This window comes from Panicum virgatum, chromosome 4N (assembly GCF_016808335.1).
Source record: "Panicum virgatum strain AP13 chromosome 4N, P.virgatum_v5, whole genome shotgun sequence".
Classification (NCBI taxonomy): Eukaryota; Viridiplantae; Streptophyta; class Magnoliopsida; order Poales; family Poaceae; genus Panicum; species Panicum virgatum.
Window position 1 is genome coordinate 48,049,662 of NC_053148.1, and position 21,931 is coordinate 48,071,592.

The 21,931-nt window shown below is 48.1% G+C and overlaps 2 protein-coding genes across 2 annotated transcripts; one reads left to right on the plus strand and one right to left on the minus strand.

Annotated features, from left to right (window-relative positions):
* Positions 1-2,960: 2,960 nt before the first annotated feature.
* On the plus strand, positions 2,961-6,550 carry LOC120668629 (UPF0014 membrane protein STAR2-like). Its single transcript, XM_039948371.1, has 3 exons — positions 2,961-3,415; positions 3,513-3,758; positions 6,122-6,550. The coding sequence occupies exons 1-3, from the start codon at positions 3,119-3,121 to the stop codon at positions 6,431-6,433; spliced, it is 855 nt and encodes a 284-aa protein (XP_039804305.1). The 5' UTR covers positions 2,961-3,118; the 3' UTR covers positions 6,434-6,550.
* A 354-nt stretch (positions 6,551-6,904) lies between these two features.
* LOC120668630 (protein STAR1-like) lies at positions 6,905-9,379 on the minus strand. The gene is made up of 3 exons (XM_039948372.1): positions 8,809-9,379; positions 7,559-7,746; positions 6,905-7,472 (listed from the first exon to the last, which is right to left on the minus strand). Exons 1-3 carry the CDS (start codon positions 9,173-9,175, stop codon positions 7,218-7,220), a joined length of 810 nt encoding a protein of 269 aa, XP_039804306.1. The 5' UTR covers positions 9,176-9,379; the 3' UTR covers positions 6,905-7,217.
* Positions 9,380-21,931: the final 12,552 nt, after the last annotated feature.

The window sequence follows — 21,931 nt, forward strand, 5'->3', positions numbered from 1 at the left end:
GCCACGGCTTCTTCTTAGTTATCTTTTTGTAGAATAAATTTCTATCCAAAGCTAGAATACAGAACTAGCTTTTGGGGGAAAAACACAACAAAAACAAAAACTCCAGATTACTTCTTCCATTCAGTACTCTGTCTGTTTCAAATTATAGATCACTAGTCTATCAATCCGTGCTCCCGCACAGGCTAATTAGAATTAATATAAGAATGAGGTCAATAATTATAATTATCTATCTCACACTCTTTTCATCTATTAAATATTCTAACGCATACTCTAAAACATATATTTATCATTATCTAGTTACAATAGATTTTATTTTGCATCACACCTCCATATGCATTCAATACATATTTAGTTGAACTATTTGTTTATGAATTGATATTCTTATCTCTTTCATCATACATAAATATATGGTGACATATATCGTGGGTAGTATTTTTATATAAATAATAATAATATATTAATAATGATAGAATAGTAATTTAGAATTTTATATTGATGCACTTCAATATATTACTATAATTATATAATTTAGAATCAGATTTATGAGTAATTAAACTTGTAATAATAATGATATAATTGGATAATTTATATGCAAATTCATGGAGGTATTTGTATTATTTTTATAATGGCATATGTGGATAATTTTCACAAATATTAGGGGGTTACTTTAGATTGTTTTTATAATGGCAAAGGTGGATAATTTAGATACATGTTTAGAGGGTTATTTTAGTCTATTTTTATAATGGCAGAGGTGGGTAATTTATTAGAAAAGATAACAGCTCCGATGGTTATTATAATTAGAGTTGTTGGATTGATGACTGGATGTTTCTGATTTTTGTGAGAATCTGTAGGATTTCTCTATTTTTTCAGAGTGTCCACCTAGGATCCTAGGTGGCTTAATGTGAAAGCTCCAGAGGAGCCTCCAATTAATAATAGTAAGATTTTGGTTTTCTAGATACATTGTATTGTTATGCACCTAGATATACACTATATTTAAACACATAGAAAATATTATATTTTTAGAAAAATCAAAATGATATATAATTTAGAATAGATGAAGTATCAAATACCACTACCAATCATTAGTCACTTATTCTTCAAGTTAAGCATGATGCTAACTTGGCAAGCTTGCAACAGATTACTACTCCCGCTGTTTGAAATTATAACAATGCATATTTTCATTTTAATATGACAAGGCTTAGAGAAATTTGTAGTACGAATCTAATAGCATCAAGTTTGTGTCAGAATTAGGTGCTTTAATTACTCAGTCAAACCTTGCCGCAATCATATGAAATACGCCTTGTAATTTTAGGCTGTCTGCACCGGGTGCGCTAAAGCACCCGGAACCCCACCCTGCAGTACCGGTGTAGCATTTTTTTGGCTGCACCGGGTACTGCAAAGCGATACGCGATAGTCCCGGACGAGCGCTCGAACGGCAAATGCAGCGCGGTACGGACGATACGGTAACCTGCCGTAGGCGGGCCCCTTCGTCCTTCGCACGCCCTCCCAACCGCTGTAGCTGGCCTCCACCCCGCCTCGCGCCGCAGCTCGAGGAGGCCGCCGCCGGAGAGGGAGCTCGCCGTCGCCACGCCATGACCTTCGCCCCCGCGTGGCCTTCCGCCGCCCCGCATGGCGCGCTGCGGCCGGAGAGGGAGCTCGCTGTCGCCGCGCCAGGTCCGCTCGGCGCGGGGAGCACGAGGCCGCCGGTGCGGCAAATCTGCGCGGCTGACGGCAGCTCTGTGCGGCGAGGGAGGACTAAGGAGGAGGGGCGGCGCCGCGGCAAAAGAGGAGGAACCGCCGAGGCCGCCATGGCCCCGCGCGCTCGCCGCCGTCCCGCGGGCCCGCCGCCGCGCCTCGCACTGCCGCACGAGAGCTCGCCTTGGCCGTGGCCCGTTCGAGAGGAGGAGGGCCGCGCGCGCACGGCCGGAGCCGAGCCGAGGACGCTGCGAGGGAGGACGAAGGGGGCGGCGCACGGTCCTCCACTGCCCCGCCATGACCTCCGCCGCCGCGCCGAGCTCGTGCAGGCCGGCCGCGCGCAGGTCATGCCACCACGCCGCGCGCTGGGGCCCCGCCGCGCGCAGGCCGCGTTGCCGCCGGTGGTGGCTGGCTCGGCGGGGAGGCCGAGCGTCTGAGCCTCCGCGGAGGAGCTCGATGGGACGGCCGCCATGGCCGCCGCCCAAGGAGTAGCAGAGGGCGGCTCGGGATAGAGGACGGCCGGCGCGGGAGGGATGGCCGCCGGGTGAGCTCGCGAGAAGGGGAGCAGGAAGGAAGAAGGGCGGTGGAGAAGCTGGGACGGGGATGGGCCGGCGGGGCTCGCGAGCTCCAGTCTCTAGAGTCGGCGCGCAGGGAGCTCAGCGGCCATGGAATGGGGGAGGAGGAGAGAGGAGGGAGGAGAGAGGGGGCGGCGCGCGTGGGAGAGAGAGGTGGGGGAAGGAGAGAGTGACGGGGAGAGGAGTAAAAAGGGAAAAAAAATCTGAGATGTGGTCCCTCCATCTGGTAGTTGGTGTAGAGGATGAAATATAGAGTAGGACGGGTGCGGCGAAGCTGAGTGTAGAGTAGAGAATTTCGATGACCAGACAGAAATATTTTTTTAGAGAATGAATTTAGAGTATGACAAGTGCAGACAGCCTTAAAGGAAAGAGAGCACCCTGTAGATGTGCACCTTGCGTCTTTTTGCCCTTATTAGCTACTCTCTTCCTCTTTTTTTGCTTGGTGAAAGGCGAAAGGAATGACATACAGCGAAACAAAGATAGGTGATGGCATCAATATAAAGCCATACCGACACCGTAAAGCAAAATGCACTCAGAAAAAGAGATGGCGAGATAAGCTAGCTTAAGAGACGCTTTATGATCACTAGGGAGTAGTCTTTTGAATCATGCATATGATTTTACCTGCTTTACCGCTAGTACATGTTGGATTGGACGTCGAGGCCAACGAGGCTCAAAAGCAAAAAGGTGACCAGCTGCTGCCTCCACGTCCACGAGAACCGCGTGCTCCGCAGCGAGATCCCTCGGCTGTGCACCCGCTATCTTGGGCGCCTCGTTGACCGGCGCATCGGCGCGCGGCTGCTACATCCATCCGTCGGAACCCAGCTCGCCGGTGAGGTAATTAGATCAAGATGGAGCACGCGTCGGCGGTGTTGCTGGAGCAGCTGGCGCCGCCGCCGCAGCCGCACCTGGGGGCGCCGGGCTTCTGGCGAGACTTCCTGGTGGGCATGCTCAAGCCGCTCGCCGCCACCGGCGTGGTCGCCCTAGCCGTCGCACTCAGCTTCACGCAGCGCCTGGGGATCGGGCGCGAGATGCTCTACGCCATCGCGCGCTCCTTCGTCCAGTTCTCCATCGTCGGCTTCGTGCTCCAGTTCATCTTCTCCCAGAAGAACACCGCGCCCTGGATCCTCCTCGCCTATCTGTTTATGGTGCGCATCAGAGAATTCGGCCCTGAATTAGAGAAGTTTCATCTCCAAGATGATTTATTTGATTTGGTCGATGCATTTTTGATCGGCACGCGTGCAGGTGACGGTCGCCGGCTACACGGCCGGCCAGCGCGCGAAGCAGGTCCCCCGCGGGAAGTACATCGCCTTCGTGTCCATCCTGGTCGGCACGATGATCACCATGGTCCTACTCGTCGCGCTCAGAATCTTCCCCTTCACCCCACGGTACATCATCCCCGCCGCCGGTATGATGGTCGGCAACGCCATGGCCGTCACCGGTGTCGCCATGAAGAAGCTCAGGGAGGACGTCAAGATCCAGAAGAACCTGGTCAGCACCGAGCCCCCTCACAACTTTGGCAACCTGCTGCTTAATATTATTCATTCATTTATTTGCCTTGCCTTGCCTTTCTCCTCTCAAGGTTACACAGTAACGATTTTGATTTGAGTTTTACTCCAGATCATTGAGACTCTCAGAACGTGGTTTGCACTGAATAGTTGGAATATTCAGGGCCCTGTTTATGGTGCGCATCAGAGAATTCGGCCCTGATGTTTTTTCACAGGGTTTTCACGTTTCCACCGAGAAGGTGGTTTGCACTGAATATTTTGCCTTTTAAGTGAACTTCACACTGGCTGCTGGCTGTGTGTTGCTGTGGGAAATTTGAATCATCTAAGAGCAAGGTTAATAATATAACCGGCTACTGGCTGCAAGAATATTTGCAGCACATCTCTCAGTCTACTCGTACAGTAGTTAGCTCATCATCATTAATACAAGGTTTCACTTATCTCTCTCACAAAGTTTCTTGGTTCTTGTATCGAAACCGGCTGTAAGCTTATGCTATTTCCAATGGGAAGCCATAGGTTTTCATTTTTGTTAATTAGCATGCCACATAGGATTTTTTAATGACACGACATCAAATTTAAGAAGAGAGAGAGAGGAAACCAGTTTCATCTAGATGAAACCATGTCTACACGGATACCAACTCTTGTTGAGTCAAATTGCTACTTTGAGCATGTGAAATTATGCATTGTAGAGGTAGTTTCAAACACCATTTCATCTCTTTGTTCCTTATATGGCTACTTTGGAAACATCAATAGGAATACTCCATTGGAATTAGTCTTACAGCTTGCTTCTCCTCTCTCCTCCACCTCAGCATTTAGCCATATTCTTCAGGTGGCCGCTCTACCTTAAGAATGCAAATTAAAAAAGAAAAACCCCGCGAGTGTGGTGGTGGATTTGTAACAAATACATAACAACACGGTTCAAATCCGTGTGTCCGTTTATTAGATTTATTTGTAGGTTTAAATTTCCATGATGGATAGCAGCCCATCTGGAGGTTGATGTTCAACTAGTTCAATTATGATGTTCTACTGATCCAAATTAAAGTAGGTGTCTTATTATAATGCAGATATTTTTCTACTATTTTATTTGTCATGTTCGACAAGTCCATTTGTTCCAAGCTTGTTTCACACAAACGATGCTTGCCTCGACCATTATCATTTAAAGGAGAAACATATAAATTGAATAAACCATAGATTTCTATAACATTTAGTTTAACCATAAAGGCCAGAAATAGGCAAATAAAAATTAAATGAAAATAATGAAAGAAAAAGGGAAACGAGAACTCTCGAAGTGGGCCAAATCTTACGCCCAATGGGCTCAATCAGAAGGAAGCGGGATTTCAAAGCCCATAATACTATACCCCAGATCACATGTATCTGCTATCTCCACTAATGGAGATCTTATCTTCCCAAATCCTCCAAAGTTAGTAACACAGTAATCAGATCAAGGATTATGGTTAGAGTTAGACTAATCTAATTCACCTTAAGATCTATTTTTTTCCCCATCTTGCATCGCTTCCTCTGCAGCAGCCTGTTTGCGGCTCGTCACAATCTTTGGGCAATGTGCCTCACAATCTTTGGGTTATGTGCCTGTGCGGGCGCGGCCTCTTGCCGCCGACATTTCTTCTCCCTACGGCCGTGGCTGCAGTTCTATTCACTGCCGTCACTGCCATTCAGGGGAAATCGATTCATAGCTCGCGCGCTGCTGGCGTGCGAGCTGTCTCAGAAGCCCTCCAGCCCTTGTCCATCTTCTTTCTCGAGCTAGGGGAGGAAGGCGGCAGCCGGCGAGCTAGGTGAGTGGGAGAGGGTGGGGGCGGCCGGCGAGGGGTGGTTGGTGCGGTGAGCGGCCGCCGATGATGTCGCCGGCCGCCGAGGTAGTGGAGGGTGGCGGCGGATCCTATAGTTCCGGGGGTGCTCGGGCTGGGGGCAGGCCACCGGACCTAGAGGAGGGGTCGGTGGTGGCGGCGACCCGACGGCGGTGGCGGAGGCGAGGTGGCACGGGTTGGAACCCCGATGGGCGGTGGCCGATGGCCGGCTAGGCGGGTGGTGGGTGGTAGGTGGGCGGCGCAGCGCGGGGGTGAGAATCGCCGGCCGGGGCGGAGGACGAGGGGTGGGGCGGAGGAAGAAAAAGCTGCGATGCGATGGCTCAGCCGCAAATCGCACAGGGTGATAAATAGATGCTCCCGCTATTCGCCCGCCACCGTCCAGGAGGCATCAAAGAAATTCTCCTCGTTGATAGACCTTAATCAAATGGTTAATTTCAGTAACTGTCATCACAATTTTTTCACCTAAAAATGGTCATCACAGTCTTATGATTGCAAACATTTACACTTCTTTTTCTCTATTCTGCAGGTAGAGACTGCACTAGCTCTAGGTGCAACACCACGTCAGGCTACACACGAACAGGTGAAAAGGTCGCTGGGGATCGCGTTGTCGCCCGCCATCGACAACGCAAAGACCGGGGGCCTGATCTCTCTCCCGGGCGCTATGACGGGCCTCATCTTGGCAGGCGCGTCACCGCTCGAGGCTATTCAAGTACAAATCGCTCTCAAGAACTTGCTCATGGCTGCCTCCACCATCAGCAGTATCCTCTCGTCTTACCTCTGCTGGCCGGCTTTCTTCACCAAGTCATTCCAGCTTAAAGACGAAGTCTTTGATGACTAGTATGCTTAACTGGATATTATTCGAAAAAAAATTAGTATGCTTAACTGGTGCTGAAGTATAAGTGGACTATCTGTCTTTTCCCTATCCGCTTTGATTCAACGGGTTAACTAGTCAGTACATATTCAACGGCTTATTGTCATTAACAATCGCAAAACTACATGCATATTTAAGAAGTTGTATCATAGAAAACTACATATGCAAGAAGTTGTATCATACTCCCTCCGTTCCAAATTATAGGTCATTTGACTTTTTTGACACCAAGTTTGACCACTCATCTTATTCAAAAAATTTATACAAGTATAGTCAAATTTAAACCATTCTTCAAGAACTTGTATTAATAAAGCAAGTCACAATAAAAAAATGATGTTTTGCACAAATTTTTAAATAAGACGAGTAGTCAAATTTGGAATTGAAAAAGTCAAACGACCTACAATTTGGAACGGAGGGAGTACCAAGCAAGACAATGATAAATTTGAATGTAAAAAAAATGACCAACACCATGAATTTGGAGGTTCAGAGACGAAGATAATCCTCCGATAACATGTTTGACTTGCACACACTCTTAGCACTCGAAGATACTTTACAGTTTGTACACGTCCAAAAAAAAACATGGTAGAACATGAGATGAGATCAGAAAGATGACCGACCACCACCTCCGATCCTTTCCCGCCCCAACACCTAGCAAAGGCATCCATCGTATCAAGATTACAGTTACAAATCCGAGTTACGATATACTCCTACTTTAGATCCTCCTCTTGCTCGGAGGAAATGGATGCGAGAGCATTTAGCCGCTGAGCTCCAAGAAGCGCCTGGCCATGGGGTGCTTGGCGTCGGACAGCTGGGAAGGCGCTAGCACCTCCACGATCTCGCCGGCGACGACGAGGCACACCAAGTCCGCGATGCGCTGGATCTGCTTCACGCTGTGGGAGACGATCACCGTGGTGAGCCCCCTCGCCTTCTTCAGTCGCACGAGGGCCTCCTCGATGTTTTGCGTGGAGATGGGGTCCAGTGCGCTCGTCGGCTCGTCCAGCAGGAGCACCTGCAGCAATGGAAGTGTAGGCACGATCGCAGCGAGGCCACGGAGGGACAATGGGAGGAAGACGAAGCATCTGAGGGTGCACGTGCCTCGGGGTCGTTGGCGAGGGTGCGCGCCAAGGCGACGCGCTGCGCCTGGCCGACGGACAGCTCGGAGGCCGGCTTGGAGGACAGAGCAGGGTCCAGGTCCGCCAGGCTCAGCAGATTCTTCACTTCGGCTTCTGTGAGCTTCTTGCCGCGCAGCTGCGGCCCGTAGCGCACGTTGTCCGCCACGGTTCCTGAAATCAAAGGCACAAACACAGATGACCGATCTGTCTACTGTCTTCACCCTACTTCCTAGTTCCTACTAGCTAGTTACTGAAGACAAAGTTCTCTGGAGTACTATCTTGGGTAGCTTGTGATGTTACTGCAACTTTTCCTTTGCTTCATTTCTCAAGATTAATGGGGGATGTTCAGTAAAGGAACCATTGAAGAATTTAAATCTTATTCAGGATTAAGCAGTATAATTCGTAAAAGAGAGATTACACGCCGTCATCTTGTAGATACTCCCCGTGGCCGGATTAAATTAGTAAGCGATGCCATTAGGCAAGAGAAAAAAAATGCTAAATTAGTTACTGAATTCCTCTAAAAAATGGCATTGTATATTTGAAGCAGACAAACAAACGGACCTTACATCCAAGTAATACACCAAGCCAGATCTCTAGGAGGCCTAAATTATGTCTTTACTCTGTCAAATCTGCCAATTGGTGGATAAATTAGTTATGTCTCAAAATAAAGAAATCTGAATGGCATCTTGGACGCAAGATCAAACTTAATTTTGCCAATGGCTCAAGATCAAAACTGAATAGCAGTTCCCTTCCTTGTCAGCTGTGTTGTGCCATCAATCATGCGTGATGTGCTCAGGATCATGGTCTGTGCATGTGAGGATGTTGAGGTGGAGCAGTACACTACTGCGTCGGAAAAAAAAATCATGGTGCGCTCAGCGTCAGAGTGCCCACAATTTCCCTATTATCCGAGTGGAAAACCTGCTAATCACTAAGGCCTTGACCTCCTGTTCAATCTAGAAAAGAAACGTCAGCTGGATATCTTATCAAAGTTGGCCACCAGCTTCCTACTACTCATCACTGCCAACAGGAACGAACTATGCAGTACGCAAATGACAGACTGCAATCGCCAACCTTTATGCTAGATTAGATGTTCCTATTAGTAGCATAGATGGAGCATGAATCGGGACGAAACTGATTCTCTTGTTTCCTTTTTTTTTTTTTTGATGAAGCAGGAATTTTATTCTTTTTTTTGGGTGGGCTTCATCCGAATGCAGGACGGCAGGTCGCGCGTACCTTCGAACATGGCGGGGAGCTGGAAGAGCATGCCGACCCTGCGGCGGAGCGCGAGGACGTCGATGCCGCGGATGTCGGCGCCGTCGAGGAGCACGGCGCCGGGGGCGGGCTCCCAGAGGCGGTTGAGCGCGCGGAGCAGCGTGGACTTGCCGCTGCCGCTGGGCCCGATGACGCCCATCACCACGCCGCGCGGGACGTCCAGGTCGACGCCCCGCAGGATCTCGTCGCCCGCCGCCCCGTCCGCCAGGCGGCGCAGCCCGCGCACCCGTATCTTGGGCGCCGCCGCGCCGCCGCCGCCGCTGGCGGGGCCGTCCACGTCCAGCAGCAGGTGCTCCCCGAGAGCATCATCACCTGAGGCTGAGCCCATTGCCGGGTGGTCGAGGCCGGAGCACCGAGGTGGAGACTGGAGGAGCTAGGGCCTAGGGGGAGGGAGACGGCCTGAGACTGAGAGTGGATGCTGCCTGCGTGCTCTGCTCCTGGTGGAGGGAAATGGAAAGGGGTGGAGGAGGTGGTGCCGTGGTGGGGATGGTGGTTCCGCTTTTGCAGTGGAACGTCGGATCAGATGGCGCCTCCTCCCGTGGCTGGGCAGGGCTCCAACTGAGGTGGGCGGCTTGTGGTGCGTGGGTGAGGGTGACTCGGCGGGCGGAACAACGGTGGTGGCGCCCGGGATGCCGACGTCCGGCGGTGGACTCGTGTCGTGGGCCGTGGCTCGTGGCGCGCGGCAAATAAATTGATGGGCGACTCGGGTCAAAGTCCCGCTGGGATCGAGGGCCCACACGGCGCAGCGCATAGCTTATCGGCGCGTCGTTTTCAAGAAGCCGTGCGCTATCGCTACCTGCTTTATCACCTCGGCAGTGTTTGGTTGGGGGCGAAAAAAATTTGATGTAACTTTTCGTAATTTTGATCACTAATTAAAAATATTAAATAAAATCTAATTATAAAAGCACCTCCGTAATCATGTACTGTAGCAGGTACTGTATCTAATGAGTCTTTGACCGTACGATTAGAGGATGATTAGAATATAGGTACTGTAGCATTACTGTACCTAATCATGGTTAAATTAGGCTCATTAGATTCGGCTCTTAAATTTAAATAGACTTCGTTTAATACGTCATGCATGTAAGATTCCTCGCAAAAAAATGATCATTTCTAACCAAACACGGCCCTACTCTTTGTCCATGGGATTATTATAGGTCCTGTTTAGATCTATAAAGTCAAAATGTAAAATTTTTGTAAATCGCTTGCACGGTGTACTAAATGTAGTTGAAAAATAAATCGCATTACACAAATGGACTGTAAATCGTCAGACGAATCTAATGAGCTTAATTATGACATGATTAGGCACTAAATTGCTACAGTGATACTATAATAAACATGTTCTAATGGTGAATTAATTAAGCTCATTAAATTCGTCTCGTAATTTACAGACGAGATCTGTAATTAGTTTTGTGATTAGTCTACATTTAATATTTTAAATGTTGAAAATTACTTTCCAAAAATCTAAAAAACCAAAATACAAAGTGATCTAAATAAAGCCATAGTATCTTGTTGTGGCAATTTGCGAGCCATCAGATCGTTATTTCCACCGGCTGCAGTGCGGACGGCGAACACTTTCACCTCGGCGGCTCGGCTATGACCGGAAATTGGAATCGGCCGGGATCCAACCGGGCCCAGGAGGCGAGATCTCCTCCGGCTGCGTGCTTGCCGTGCCAAGGATCTCGCTACTCTCACGTGGCGGCGGGCTGACCGGGGCCGGAGAAGACAAAGGCGCCTGCACGCAGCACCGGCCGGCCGGGCCCCCGCACCAGAAGGCACCATGCCCAGATAAGAGCTAGGCGCGGCCACTTGTTGATATGATAAACGGAGAAGATACAGACAGGCATCGCGCGGCGTCCCCTCCGCTCCATACAGGCTGGTACGATTCACGTCAATGAGGCGGCGCCGGCACTGATAGATACTTACCGCATCTCCAACAGATTACTCATTTTTATTACCAATTAAGATCTTGTTCAGATCACTTTGTATTTTATATTTTTGTATTTTTAGAAAGAAATCTTCAATATTTGAAGTATTAAATGTAGACTAATCACAAAACTAATTATAGATTTCGTCTGTAAACTACGACACGAATCTAATGAGCCTAATTAATTCATCATTAAAGCATGTTTAATGTAGTATTACTGTAGTAATTAATTCATCATTATAGATTTACTGTGTACGCCGGTATCTGTGGCCCCGGTACCATCCCTGGATACGGTCCGCCAACTGGTGCTGTCCCTCTAAACATTCCAGTATGGCCGAACGCAGTAGCTGGATCGTATCCTGTATGTGATATTAGTAAATATGTAGGAACACTTGATGTAATTTTAAAGAGATATGTACGTTACCTGCACTTGGGAAGAACTGCGACGTCGGCCCGTGCATAGTCGACGGACACGGGAACGACGACGAGGCCTGAGACGACCCGTGGCTGTCTTCGTACTGCACACGGCTTTCGAAGTTGTGCGCTACCTGACGCAACTGATCATGCTGCCTCGACCATGCCTCTGTCTGCTCAAACTGGGTCATTGGGGATCCGGCACGTACCCTCGTCAGGTAAGTCGAGCAGTCCGTCTCCATCATGTTGCAAAGGCGAAGCTGCATCAATTCAGTAAAGTTACAAACACATGAATTATCTTATGAATATGATTATATATATATATATATATATGCAAATATGATCAAGAGACTCACCGCGCCAGCTAGTGCCTCCACGTGGTGCCGGCCATAGCCATCCTGAGGCCTCGCCTGGTGTGGCTGCGGGTGAGTGTCAACAAAAACCAGATGAGCCCGAGTCCGGGGTAAGTACCAGGTGAGGTAAGCCCTAAAGGAGTTGTCTGTGTGTGGTCCTGTTGGATGGACCAAGAGCTCGTCTGCCTGTTCCCATTGGTCCACCCACGGCTGGATCTTGGTGAGCCAATCATCAGAGCACGGCAAGCCACTCCTTGACAACCTACAAAGTGGATTACGAAGAATCGTTAGATTCGACACGAATGTATGAGCCAAGTTCATTCATAATTACTTGTGGTCCTGGCGACTGACACGCTCCAACGCGGTGGGCACCGGAAACTCCTAGCGCTGCCCAAACTGTCTCCTGACTCTCCAGGGGCAATATGCCTCAACCGCGATGTCATAAACCAGGACGGCGAAAGTAAGCCACAGGCTCGCATTCGCGGAGCAGTGCGAAGACAGGCCTGCTGGTGCACGTCTAGCCACCGCCTCTGGGCTGTAAGGCTCCCAGATAACGTCCTCGGGCGTCAGCATGTCGAGCTCCGAAACAAACTCAGGATATGCGCGTCTAACCCGCGCATGTGCCCAGGACCTCTGCATTCCGAATAAGTAAAATTAAAATTACGCTAATACATCATGTAACAATGAATAACAAAATTAGATTTGATACGAACGTACCTGACGCCAGATCCAGATAGTTCCCATAGTGGACCTCTCGTCCTCCTCGTCGCCGTACATGCCTCCGTGGTAAGGCTCGTGGCTGACAAAGGGCCGACCAACGGCTAACCTCTCGTACGACCAAAGCTGTAGCAGTAGTGGGCACCCTGACAGGATAGCGTTCCCATGTGTCTTCATGCAGCCGTCACAGAGTCCACGGTAAGTGGCTGCAAGTACCGCCTCACCCCAGCTGTAGGGCGGTACGTCCTCGTCCCCATCCGCAATCTCCCGTGCATATGGAAGAAGAATCCTATCGACCGAGTTGCCATGAGTGTTGTTGAACATGATGTAACCAAACAACCAAAGTAGGTACGCCTCCAGCGATCTGGTCACACTGTACTCGTCGGCATCCGCAGCCAAAAGGGCAGGCTGCATAAACAATTAAGATTAATGGTTTCAACTATCAATGGAACATGTGAATTGTAACAATTAAATTTATATTTGGAATGAATACGTACTGTAAACTGTAGGAACCAGGTCTTCGAAGGACCTGCTGCTCGCGGGTGCGGGTTGATCGGACCTGCTTCTTCCACGCGGTCAACCAGGGCAAAACGGGCCTCCAGCTCATCCTTCCATGAGGCCGCCACCACACGCGGACCTACAGCCTCCCCGACGATAGGGAGGCCGAGGAGGTAGGCCACGTCCTGCAGCGTAGGAGTCATCTCCCCACACGGGAGGTGGAACGTGTGTGTCTCCGGCCTCCATCTGTCAACGAGCGCCGTTAGGAGGGATCGGTCGAGCTGAATAGGCCCAACCTCGACAAGACGGCTCAGAGTCAGTAGGCCGGCCTCATGTAACCTGCAAAAAAACAAAAAATGTCGAAACAAAGGAATACCGGCGAATACATAAGTCATGAACAATAATATTTCATTACATACCGGTCACACCAATCGTGGTGTATAGAGATCGCCTCGCCGGGTGGACGAGGACGTAGCACCTCTAGGGCTCGGTGCTCAACAGCTGCAAAGTAAGACCTGCGGCTCGAGTCGATCACTGGGTCTAGCAAGGAGTCCATCTCCATACCTGCATTCAAAAATATATAAGAACACATAGGTAAATATATATGTCATACAAACTAGACACATAAATACAATAATACTTCATTATATACCTGCCATATTTCATTACTACATATTACAAATAATGAAATACAATTGTGGATCATGACACCGAATGCCTTCCACGAGCAATTCTCGTCGATGCTCGTCTGAACGTAGGAGGTGCTCCATCTCTGGGATTTCCGGAAGGACCGACGTCAGCAGCATCGTGAAGTGTATTCTGAGGACACTTCTTGTAGTTGTGACTCAATGATCCACATTGGCTGCAACGCTTATGTGCCTTGCTTGCTTCCGACTCGTCCATACCATTCCGAATACGACGTGTCTGACGGCGGCCTTTGCCTTTCTTAGTGGCTGGATCAGGAATAAACATCTTATTCTCATTATCCTGAGTGAAAGGCCCCACAATTCCAATTCCGTATACCTCATGTCCCCATGTGGATACAGCTGCTTCCTTGCTGAAGTACGGTGAAACAAATAGTCCTGGCTGTAACGCAGACTCTGCACATGCAGCAATGAGATGGGAGCATGGCATATGCAATAACTTAGGCTTCATGCAGGAGCAGAATGCTTTGCCATCAACTGTAATCAAACTCTCCTGTACCACTCTATCTCTACGGATACCACGACCACTTCTATCCTTACATAGAACCTCAAATCTATGCTCCATTGTACCTGTGGATATGACGCGGTGCAGTTTGGCCTTTTCAATCTTCTCTTGCATATATTGTGTCACTCTTTTGCAAAACTGAATTTGGGGGTTGCTGATGTTTATGCTTGCAGCCGTGTAACGCTATCTGAAATACTTCATGCACCCATACATGATGAACTCAACAATTCCCACAAGTGGAAAGATACGACAAGAACGCATAACCATATTGAAACACTCTGCATGGTTCGTTGTCTGAATACCATACCGTATTCCGTTGGTATCATAAAGGAATGACCATTTCTCCTTAGGTGCACCTCGAATCCAGTGTGAAAATGGCTTCTCAATTGAATCCCTAGCCTCTGCAGCCTGACTCGTGCCTGCTCCTGATGCCCTTACCTTCACTAGCTCTGCAGTCAACTGATCAAGCATCTGCCATAATGCATTGAATTTTCTCTGTTGATTTTGGTTGCACAATCTCTTAAACAGGTTCTTAAGATCCTTGTTCTTGAAGTGTTCATAGAAATTTGCACCCATATGCCTAATGCACCACCTGTTTTGGACATCAGGCCATAATGGAGGCGTTGTCGCAGTTCCACGTTGCAATTTCAGTATTGATTGCAGGATACCTGCATGCCTATCACTAATAAGGCACGCATCTGGACGTGCGGCAACAACATGATTCTTCACTCATTCAAGGAACCAATACCAACTGTCTATGTTCTCATTCTCAACAAATGCAAATGCGAGCGGAACAATTTGGTTGTTGCAATCTACACCGATTGCGGTGAGTATCTGACCTTTATACCTTCCAGTCAAAAATGTGCCATCAATGCAGATCACCGGAAGACAAAACTGAAATGCTCTAACAGAAGCACCTATGCAAAAGAAGGCTCGTTGCATAATTCTTTGTCCCCTAGTCACGGCTGGTAAAAGGTATGTGTCATAAAAGCTTCCAGGATTTCTAGCAGCAACCTGGGATAACATACGAGGTAGGTTATCATATGATGCCTCGTATGTGCCGAACCGCATCTCGAACACCCTTTGTTTAGCCCGCCATGCCTTCAAATAACTGATGGTGTACTGGTAAGTCTGCTCAATGTGTCGAACAATCATTTTTGGCTCATAATTTAGGTTGTCCATAATAAACCCATACATTTGCTTTGCAACAAAGTCGCATGATATATTGCGATGCGAGGGAAGAACTTCTGACAGCAAACAAGTGTGCTCTGTGACAATGGAACATTTCCAGTTTGACTTCCATTTTCCCTTGAATGCATGTACTCGCCATGGACATCCAGCATTCACACACTTCACCTCATATTCTTTACTGCCAGACTTTACGACTCTGAATTCTCATTTCATTGAGATTGCCCATAGTCTCACAGCATCTTTTACGGCTTCAATGTTTGGATATGTTGCACCTTGCACTACCTCATTCCCTCTGTACTCCCACTCCTGATTTCGTACATCTTCTGCGACATGACTGCCAAAACCATGCTCTTTCCACTCTTTTGGCAATAAGTACTGCTCGTCATCAGATGAGTCCTCATATTCTTCCATCTCTATTGCGGTTTGGTCTTCTGCCTCCATCTCGTCCAGAATGCTATGTATCCTCTCTCCCTCATCAGCAAGGCCCTGTAGTCCCATGTTTTGGTTCTCTGTCTCTTCTGACTCATCTTGCTCAACATAATTGGTCTCTCTTCGAATACTCGGAGTTCCTTGATCTGCACAATGTTGGATTTCATTTTGTGTCTTCTCCCGGATTTGAACAAGAATGGCCAGAGGCCACCCACGCTCTAGAGCTGCTTGCATGTACTTCTGCCAGTCATCAGTGCTGTGTATCATCATTAATTCCCATAATTCACTTTCTACCTCCCAATTAACAAGAGACTGGACAGTGATCACATGTGTCAACGGATCAACATGGAACCCACGCTACAGCCACTTACATATGGAACCAAAACTCCTTTCCAGAGGTTTATCTATGCCGCTAGATGTGCGCTTAAAGACAGAAAGATCTACTCAATTTGGCCCATACATAACATTGTATTCACCATAAAATACTTGAAACTGCATCTTGCTCGACATATCTGTATATCACATAATACTTATCGAGTTATACTCTTTACTTCACTACCTTATTCAATAATCCGTAAAAACTAAGTATGAAATTCAATTACAACGTATAAGTATTCATAACTACGTGATGACACTCAAATTCTATACTGCATAAATGGTTCTACTAATTTTCTAAACTAATTTACTACTACGTAACTACAAACTAAAGTATCATTGAACTCCTACTTAAATGGTTCTACTATAGCACTAATTAAATCAAATTACTCATATTAAAATATGTAGTACTTAAATATAACAATATTTAAATTAAATGTACTAACATGCAGATCACAAGTGCTGAATCCGGCAGGGCTTCGCCGCTTTCCTTCTCCTCACTCCTCTCTTTTTTTCTGGATTTTTGGTGAAATTTTCGGGCTCAAATGAGGAGGGAAGGGGAGGGCTTGAGCTTATATAGGAGGTACCCCCGGTCGCCCGGGGGGGGGGGGGGCGACAGGCCCCCCGTCGCCCGCGGGGGGGGGGCGACAGGCCCCCTGCCGCGCCCGTGGGCTGGGCCCAGCGGCGGTCGCCCGTGGGCTGGGCGACAGGTTTTTTTTTTATTTCCAGGGACCTTATTGCGAATTTGAAAAAAAAAATTCACTTAAGGCCTGTCGCCCTATGGGGGGCGACCGGGGGTATTTTTAAAATATTTCAAAACGGACATATATTTTTGAAATTTTAATTTTTAAAAAATATAAAAATGAAAAAATTTCTGGGAGAAGCCCAGTTGGCTTCTACGGGATCTGGGCTTTTATGTGGGTTATGAAAGAGCCGCCTCGGGAAGCTGTGTCTATCAAAAGCATAAACATGTTTCTGGGCCGTTAAAGAAAGCAGTCAGTCATGGACCAACTTCGCGTACGCTGCCCGTCAAGGCGTCAACTATGTGTGGGCCTTGTTTTTCTTGTGTACGTAGTAGTAGTAGGCTTGTTGCGGCAGTTCGGGCCTCGGCCCAAACAAAATCTATAGCACAGAGACGGACCACGGGCCGGGTGGCAGTGTAGGAGACAGACCTACTAACCTAACAACAAACTGATCCAGAGCTCCGCTCTGCTTGAAACTTTGGGACCAAGCTGGCGGATCCGCATCCTCTCAGTCAAAAGATGAAAAAATGCTGGCCGATGTACAAGCAAGCAGCTTTCCCAGCCTGAAGCATTGGGTTCAACTGTGGCCATGGATAAGCATGCAACTGAAGCACAGCAAAGGAAATGGCAGTAGTAAAACTACAGCATTGGGTTCATTTGTCGTCTGCTTCCTTCGTGTGTCCACTACTGCCCGCTCTACCAATCCAGGGTGTGTTTAGTTGGTAAAAAAATTGTGTTTGGCTACTGTAGCACATTTTGTTGTTATTTGACAATTAATATTCAATCATTGATTAATTAGTATCATTAAATTCATCTCGTAGAAATCAGTTAGACTACGTAATTAATTATTTTTCTAACTGTATTTAATGTTCTATATATATATGTCCGAAAATTCGATGCCCCCGCCCCGCGAGGCCGCGACGTCTCTGTTTGCCCCCAAGCGCCAACGAGCCCTGTCCCGTCAGAGATAACAGTATGCTAGCCTGGCTCGCAGCTAGGACCGCGACGTGTCGTTGGTTTTCCCCAATCCCCTCCCACGCATGACGCATGCAACGTGCGTTCCATCGCCGCGCGAGACGACGCCAAGCCGCGCGCCCCGGCTGTCGCGTTCCGGCCGCGGCCGTCCCCGCCGCCGGCCTCCGTCCTCGCCGAACCACTTACCGTCAGTGGCGGATGCAGTATTGGAGGCAAAAGAGCTGAAACAATAGAGATGTTGATTTGTGTGAAAATTTAATGGTGATTTAGAAGTCTTGCTACAGTGTTTTACGTATAATTAGGGAAGCTTAGGGGGGCTTGAGCCCCCCCTAGCCCCCCTCCTGTATCCGCCCCTGCTTACCGTCCACAGTTCGATCCAGACGCTCGCTGCGCCGCGCAAATGCACGTGTCCGTCCCGTTGTTGGAGCAGCAGGCCAGCAGCCGGAGGCCAGCTGAGCTTTTCGTTATTTAGAGATGTAAACGGATTAAATACGGACAGATATTTTTTATAATATATTTATGAATATTGAATATTCGAAATCGAATCGAATTCACCGGTTGTATTCGTACTATTTATATCCATAGTCGCATCCATCCATCCACGCTCGCCGGCGGTGAACTACCAAACCCTCGCCGGCGGCGAACTACCAAATCCTCCCGACTTACTCCACTAGGAGCGGAACAGACTAATGCCGCTCGCCGGGTGCGCCGAGCCGACGCCGGCGCCGCGGCAATGTGCGGGCGCGAGCGAGCAAAAAATCATTGTGCTACGTATAGCGGGTGCAACTGTTGCGGAACACCTCGATCGATCTGTGGCCCCCAGCAATAGCTGCCGCTGATCGACCATTTAGTCTCTAGCTAACCGCGGTGAATAAACTAGGGGAAGCCGAGTCGGATCGGATGCAAGAGGGACCGGAGGAACGACGACAGCCACGACAGCGGCCGGCGCGCGAAACAGGGGCACGGGCACGAGTTGTGGAGCTCCACAGCCCCTCCCCCCGGAAGGCGGGGCAAGTGGCCGTGGTGGGAGATCATTGGCGTGTACTTGCACAGTGCCGGCGCATCCAGATATACTGGAGCGTGCAGTGGAGGCCGCGCGGCGTCCTTGTCCTGGTCGAGCTGGGAGTGAGAGCACCCGCCCTCCGTACAGTTCCCCCTCCCCCTTTCAAATAGCCAGGCGACACAGGATGCGAGAGCAAGCAAGAGCCGCTAGCTTGTCCCTTCATCATCAGAGGTAAACAAATCAAGGCCTGCATGCAGCAACCTTTAACATTAATGGAAGATCATTGTCGTGCCCCACGGTAACCACACTGATCATCCGCTGATGCTTTGCTTGCTACTGCCAACAGCCCAGCACAGCTCTGACGCGACGGTGTGGTACTGGTAGAGTACAGTGTGGTACAGTGCTGAGTGGCCCCTTGAAACGGACTCGGCAATCCCTGAAACGGAAAGTGCGGCGCTGGTCCTGCCCCGATCCCGGGCTGGGCCGCCGCCGCCGCACGGGGCGGAGGCCGGCGGCATCAGAAAATCAACTTTTTTTCTTTTTTTTTGAAAGGAGAGAACTCTGTTTTTTTTAAAGCGAATAAAAGGTTCGGTACACACTATGGGGTCACCTATATAATAGGTACAAGTACTTCTCATGAAAATAAAGACTAGGAAAGACCACACTCAAAGCTCCCCAATATTCGAAACAGCAACTGTGCTTGGTATGAAGTTGTGGAACCAAGTCTTCATCTTCTCGCCCAGACTTGCAATCACCGTTTGATCAGCTTCTCTTAGCAACGGACGCCATCTCTGCACAAAGCCAACACCTGAATGGATTACATCCAAAGGGTTTTTAGGAAAACACTGCTCCATCGCCATTTTGTTCCTGGAGCGCCAGATGGCCCAGGCAAAGCCAGCAAACACAAAAACCTTCAGATGATTAGTGAGCATTAGCCCAGAAGAAAAATTAATATTCATCAAATCATTGAAATTGGAAGGACAACCCGCTCAGCCAAAAGCATCTCTGAGGCAACACCATGCAAACCTCGAAATCGAGCACCCAAAGAAAACGTGATTAGTAGACTCAACCTTGCCGCATAAACAGCAATGTATATCCCCTTTCCAGCCCCTCTTTTTAAGAGAGGTAGCAACCTGAAGTTTGTTATGTTCTAATTGCCACATGAAAATCTTAATCTTCAGTGGGAGTTTAGTTTTCCAAACATCCTCGGACACTGGGATGCACACTCCCCTGTGTGTTAAAAACCTGTATAAGGATTTAGTTGTAAAGGATTTTGAGCCATCTAAAGCCCAGGAAACATCATCCCGTGAATCCTGAGCTAGCGCAACATTTTGCAGGAGGTTAAGAAGCTCATTCCATTTTACATTCTCCCATGGAGATAAACTTCACCGGAAGTTTACACACCATTCATCATTCGTAAAGCAATCAGAGACCAAAACAGTGGGGTCTTCACAAATTCTGAATAGTTCAGGAAATAGGGATTTTAAAGGAAACTGACCCAGCCAGATATCTCCCCAAAAGGAAATGAGCGACTCATCGCCTACTGTATACATGGTCCCCCATTTAAAAATATGCTTTACTTTATGAAGCCCTTGCCAAAACTGAGAAGTGCCCTTGTATTTGGAATTGAAGAAATTTCCATCACACATGTATTTGGCCTCTAGCAGCTTGTACCAAGTATCATTACTTTCCTTGACAATTTTCCAAATCCACTTCACCAGTAGACACTCATTCATGATCTGTGTGTTAATTATGCCAAGACCCCCTTGGTCTTTAGGTCTGCTGAGAGTGTCCCACTTAGTCATGTGATATTTGAATTCTTCCTGTGCCCCTTGACAGAAGAACTTACCTCTTACCGAGTCCATCCCACCATGTGAGCTTTTTGGGAGAAGGTAAAATCCCATAGTGTAGATAGGTAGGCTGGTTAGACAATCATTAGTTAGGACCAGCTTCCCACCAGAAGAAAGATGTTTGCCTTTCCACGGATCCAACTTTCTGACCATTTTCTCTTTCAGGCCAAGAAAGGCCAAACTCCCCAATCTGTTATTCGAGATAGGAATCCCAAGATATTTCATTGGTAGACATCCAAGTTTACAATTCAGCATATTAGCCATCCGCTCTTTTTCAGGCTGATCAACTCCAAAAGCAAACACCTCACTTTTATGGAAATTGATTTTCAGGCCTGAGAGCCATTCGAAGCAGTATAGGATAAGCTTGAGGTTTAGAATAGACTGGTCAGAGCCGTCAATCATAATGACCGTGTCATCCGCATACTGAGTATGTGAGATCCCCCTTGGATCAAGTGCGGAGCCACCCCTACCAGTCTCTGTTTCTGCACTGCTTTGTCTAGAAAGGCATCAAGGGCATCGCCCACTAGGTTAAAGAGGATAGGGAGAGCGGGTCTCCTTGGCGCATCCCCTGGTAAGTCCCAAAGTAGGAACCGCGATGTCCATTAACATTCACACAGACTTTCCCCCCTTGCACTGTCTGCATGACCCACTTAATCCATGGAGCAGGGAGTCCTTTACCAATCATCACTTCTTCCAAAAAATTCCATCTAACATTGTCATAAGCCTTCTCAAAATTAATTTTCATTATTAACCCTTTCTTCTTAGAAGACTTCAGCTCATGGATAACCTCATGGAGAATCACCACCCCCTCTAGGATGTTCCTCCTTTTTATGAACCCCGACTAGTTGTCCCCAATCACCTCCTTGGCTATGGAAATAAACCTATTATTCAGGACTTTGGTGAACACCTTGAAGTCGACATTTAGAAGACAAATAGGGCGATATTGTCTAATATTGTTTGCTTCATTCACTTTTGGCACAAATGTAATGACACCATAATTAAGCCTCTTAATATCTAACTCACCTTTGTAAAAATCATCAAACATGACCAAAAGATCACCCTTGATCACTGACCAGAAAGTTTTGAAGAATTGGACCCCAAAGCCATTGGGGCCAGAAGCAGAATTGCTCTTCATATCATCCACAGCATGTTTCACCTCCACCTCGGTAAAAGGTCTAGTCAGGTCGTCTAACATTTCTGCAGAAAGATTCTGCCGGCCCTGCCAGAAGGAATCAACCAATCTCATGGTGCTGGTTAGCTTAGAACCAAATAGGTTTTTGTAAAAGTCATGCACGTGTCTCATAATGTCATCCTGGCTCCGCACCTCCCCTAGGTCAGTATCCAAGGCAACGATGGTGTTCTTACGGTGTCTTCCATTGGTAAATTGATGAAAAAAACTGGGT

What these genes read in the sequence shown, in the direction of transcription:
- LOC120668629 (XM_039948371.1), top strand. Translation starts at nt 3,119, where the DNA reads ATGGAGCACGCGTCGGCGGTGTTGCTGGAGCAGCTGGCGCCGCCGCCG. An exon ending in TCCTCGCCTATCTGTTTATG is followed by an intron (nt 3,416 to 3,512) that starts GTGCGCATCAGA and finishes GCACGCGTGCAG; the next exon opens with GTGACGGTCGCCGGCTACAC. An exon ending in TCAAGATCCAGAAGAACCTG is followed by an intron (nt 3,759 to 6,121) that starts GTCAGCACCGAG and finishes TCTATTCTGCAG; the next exon opens with GTAGAGACTGCACTAGCTCT.
- LOC120668630 (XM_039948372.1), bottom strand. Translation starts at nt 9,175, where the DNA reads ATGGGCTCAGCCTCAGGTGATGATGCTCTCGGGGAGCACCTGCTGCTG. An exon ending in GCTCCCCGCCATGTTCGAAG is followed by an intron (nt 7,747 to 8,808) that starts GTACGCGCGACC and finishes CTTTGATTTCAG; the next exon opens with GAACCGTGGCGGACAACGTG. An exon ending in CCCTCGCCAACGACCCCGAG is followed by an intron (nt 7,473 to 7,558) that starts GCACGTGCACCC and finishes CCATTGCTGCAG; the next exon opens with GTGCTCCTGCTGGACGAGCC.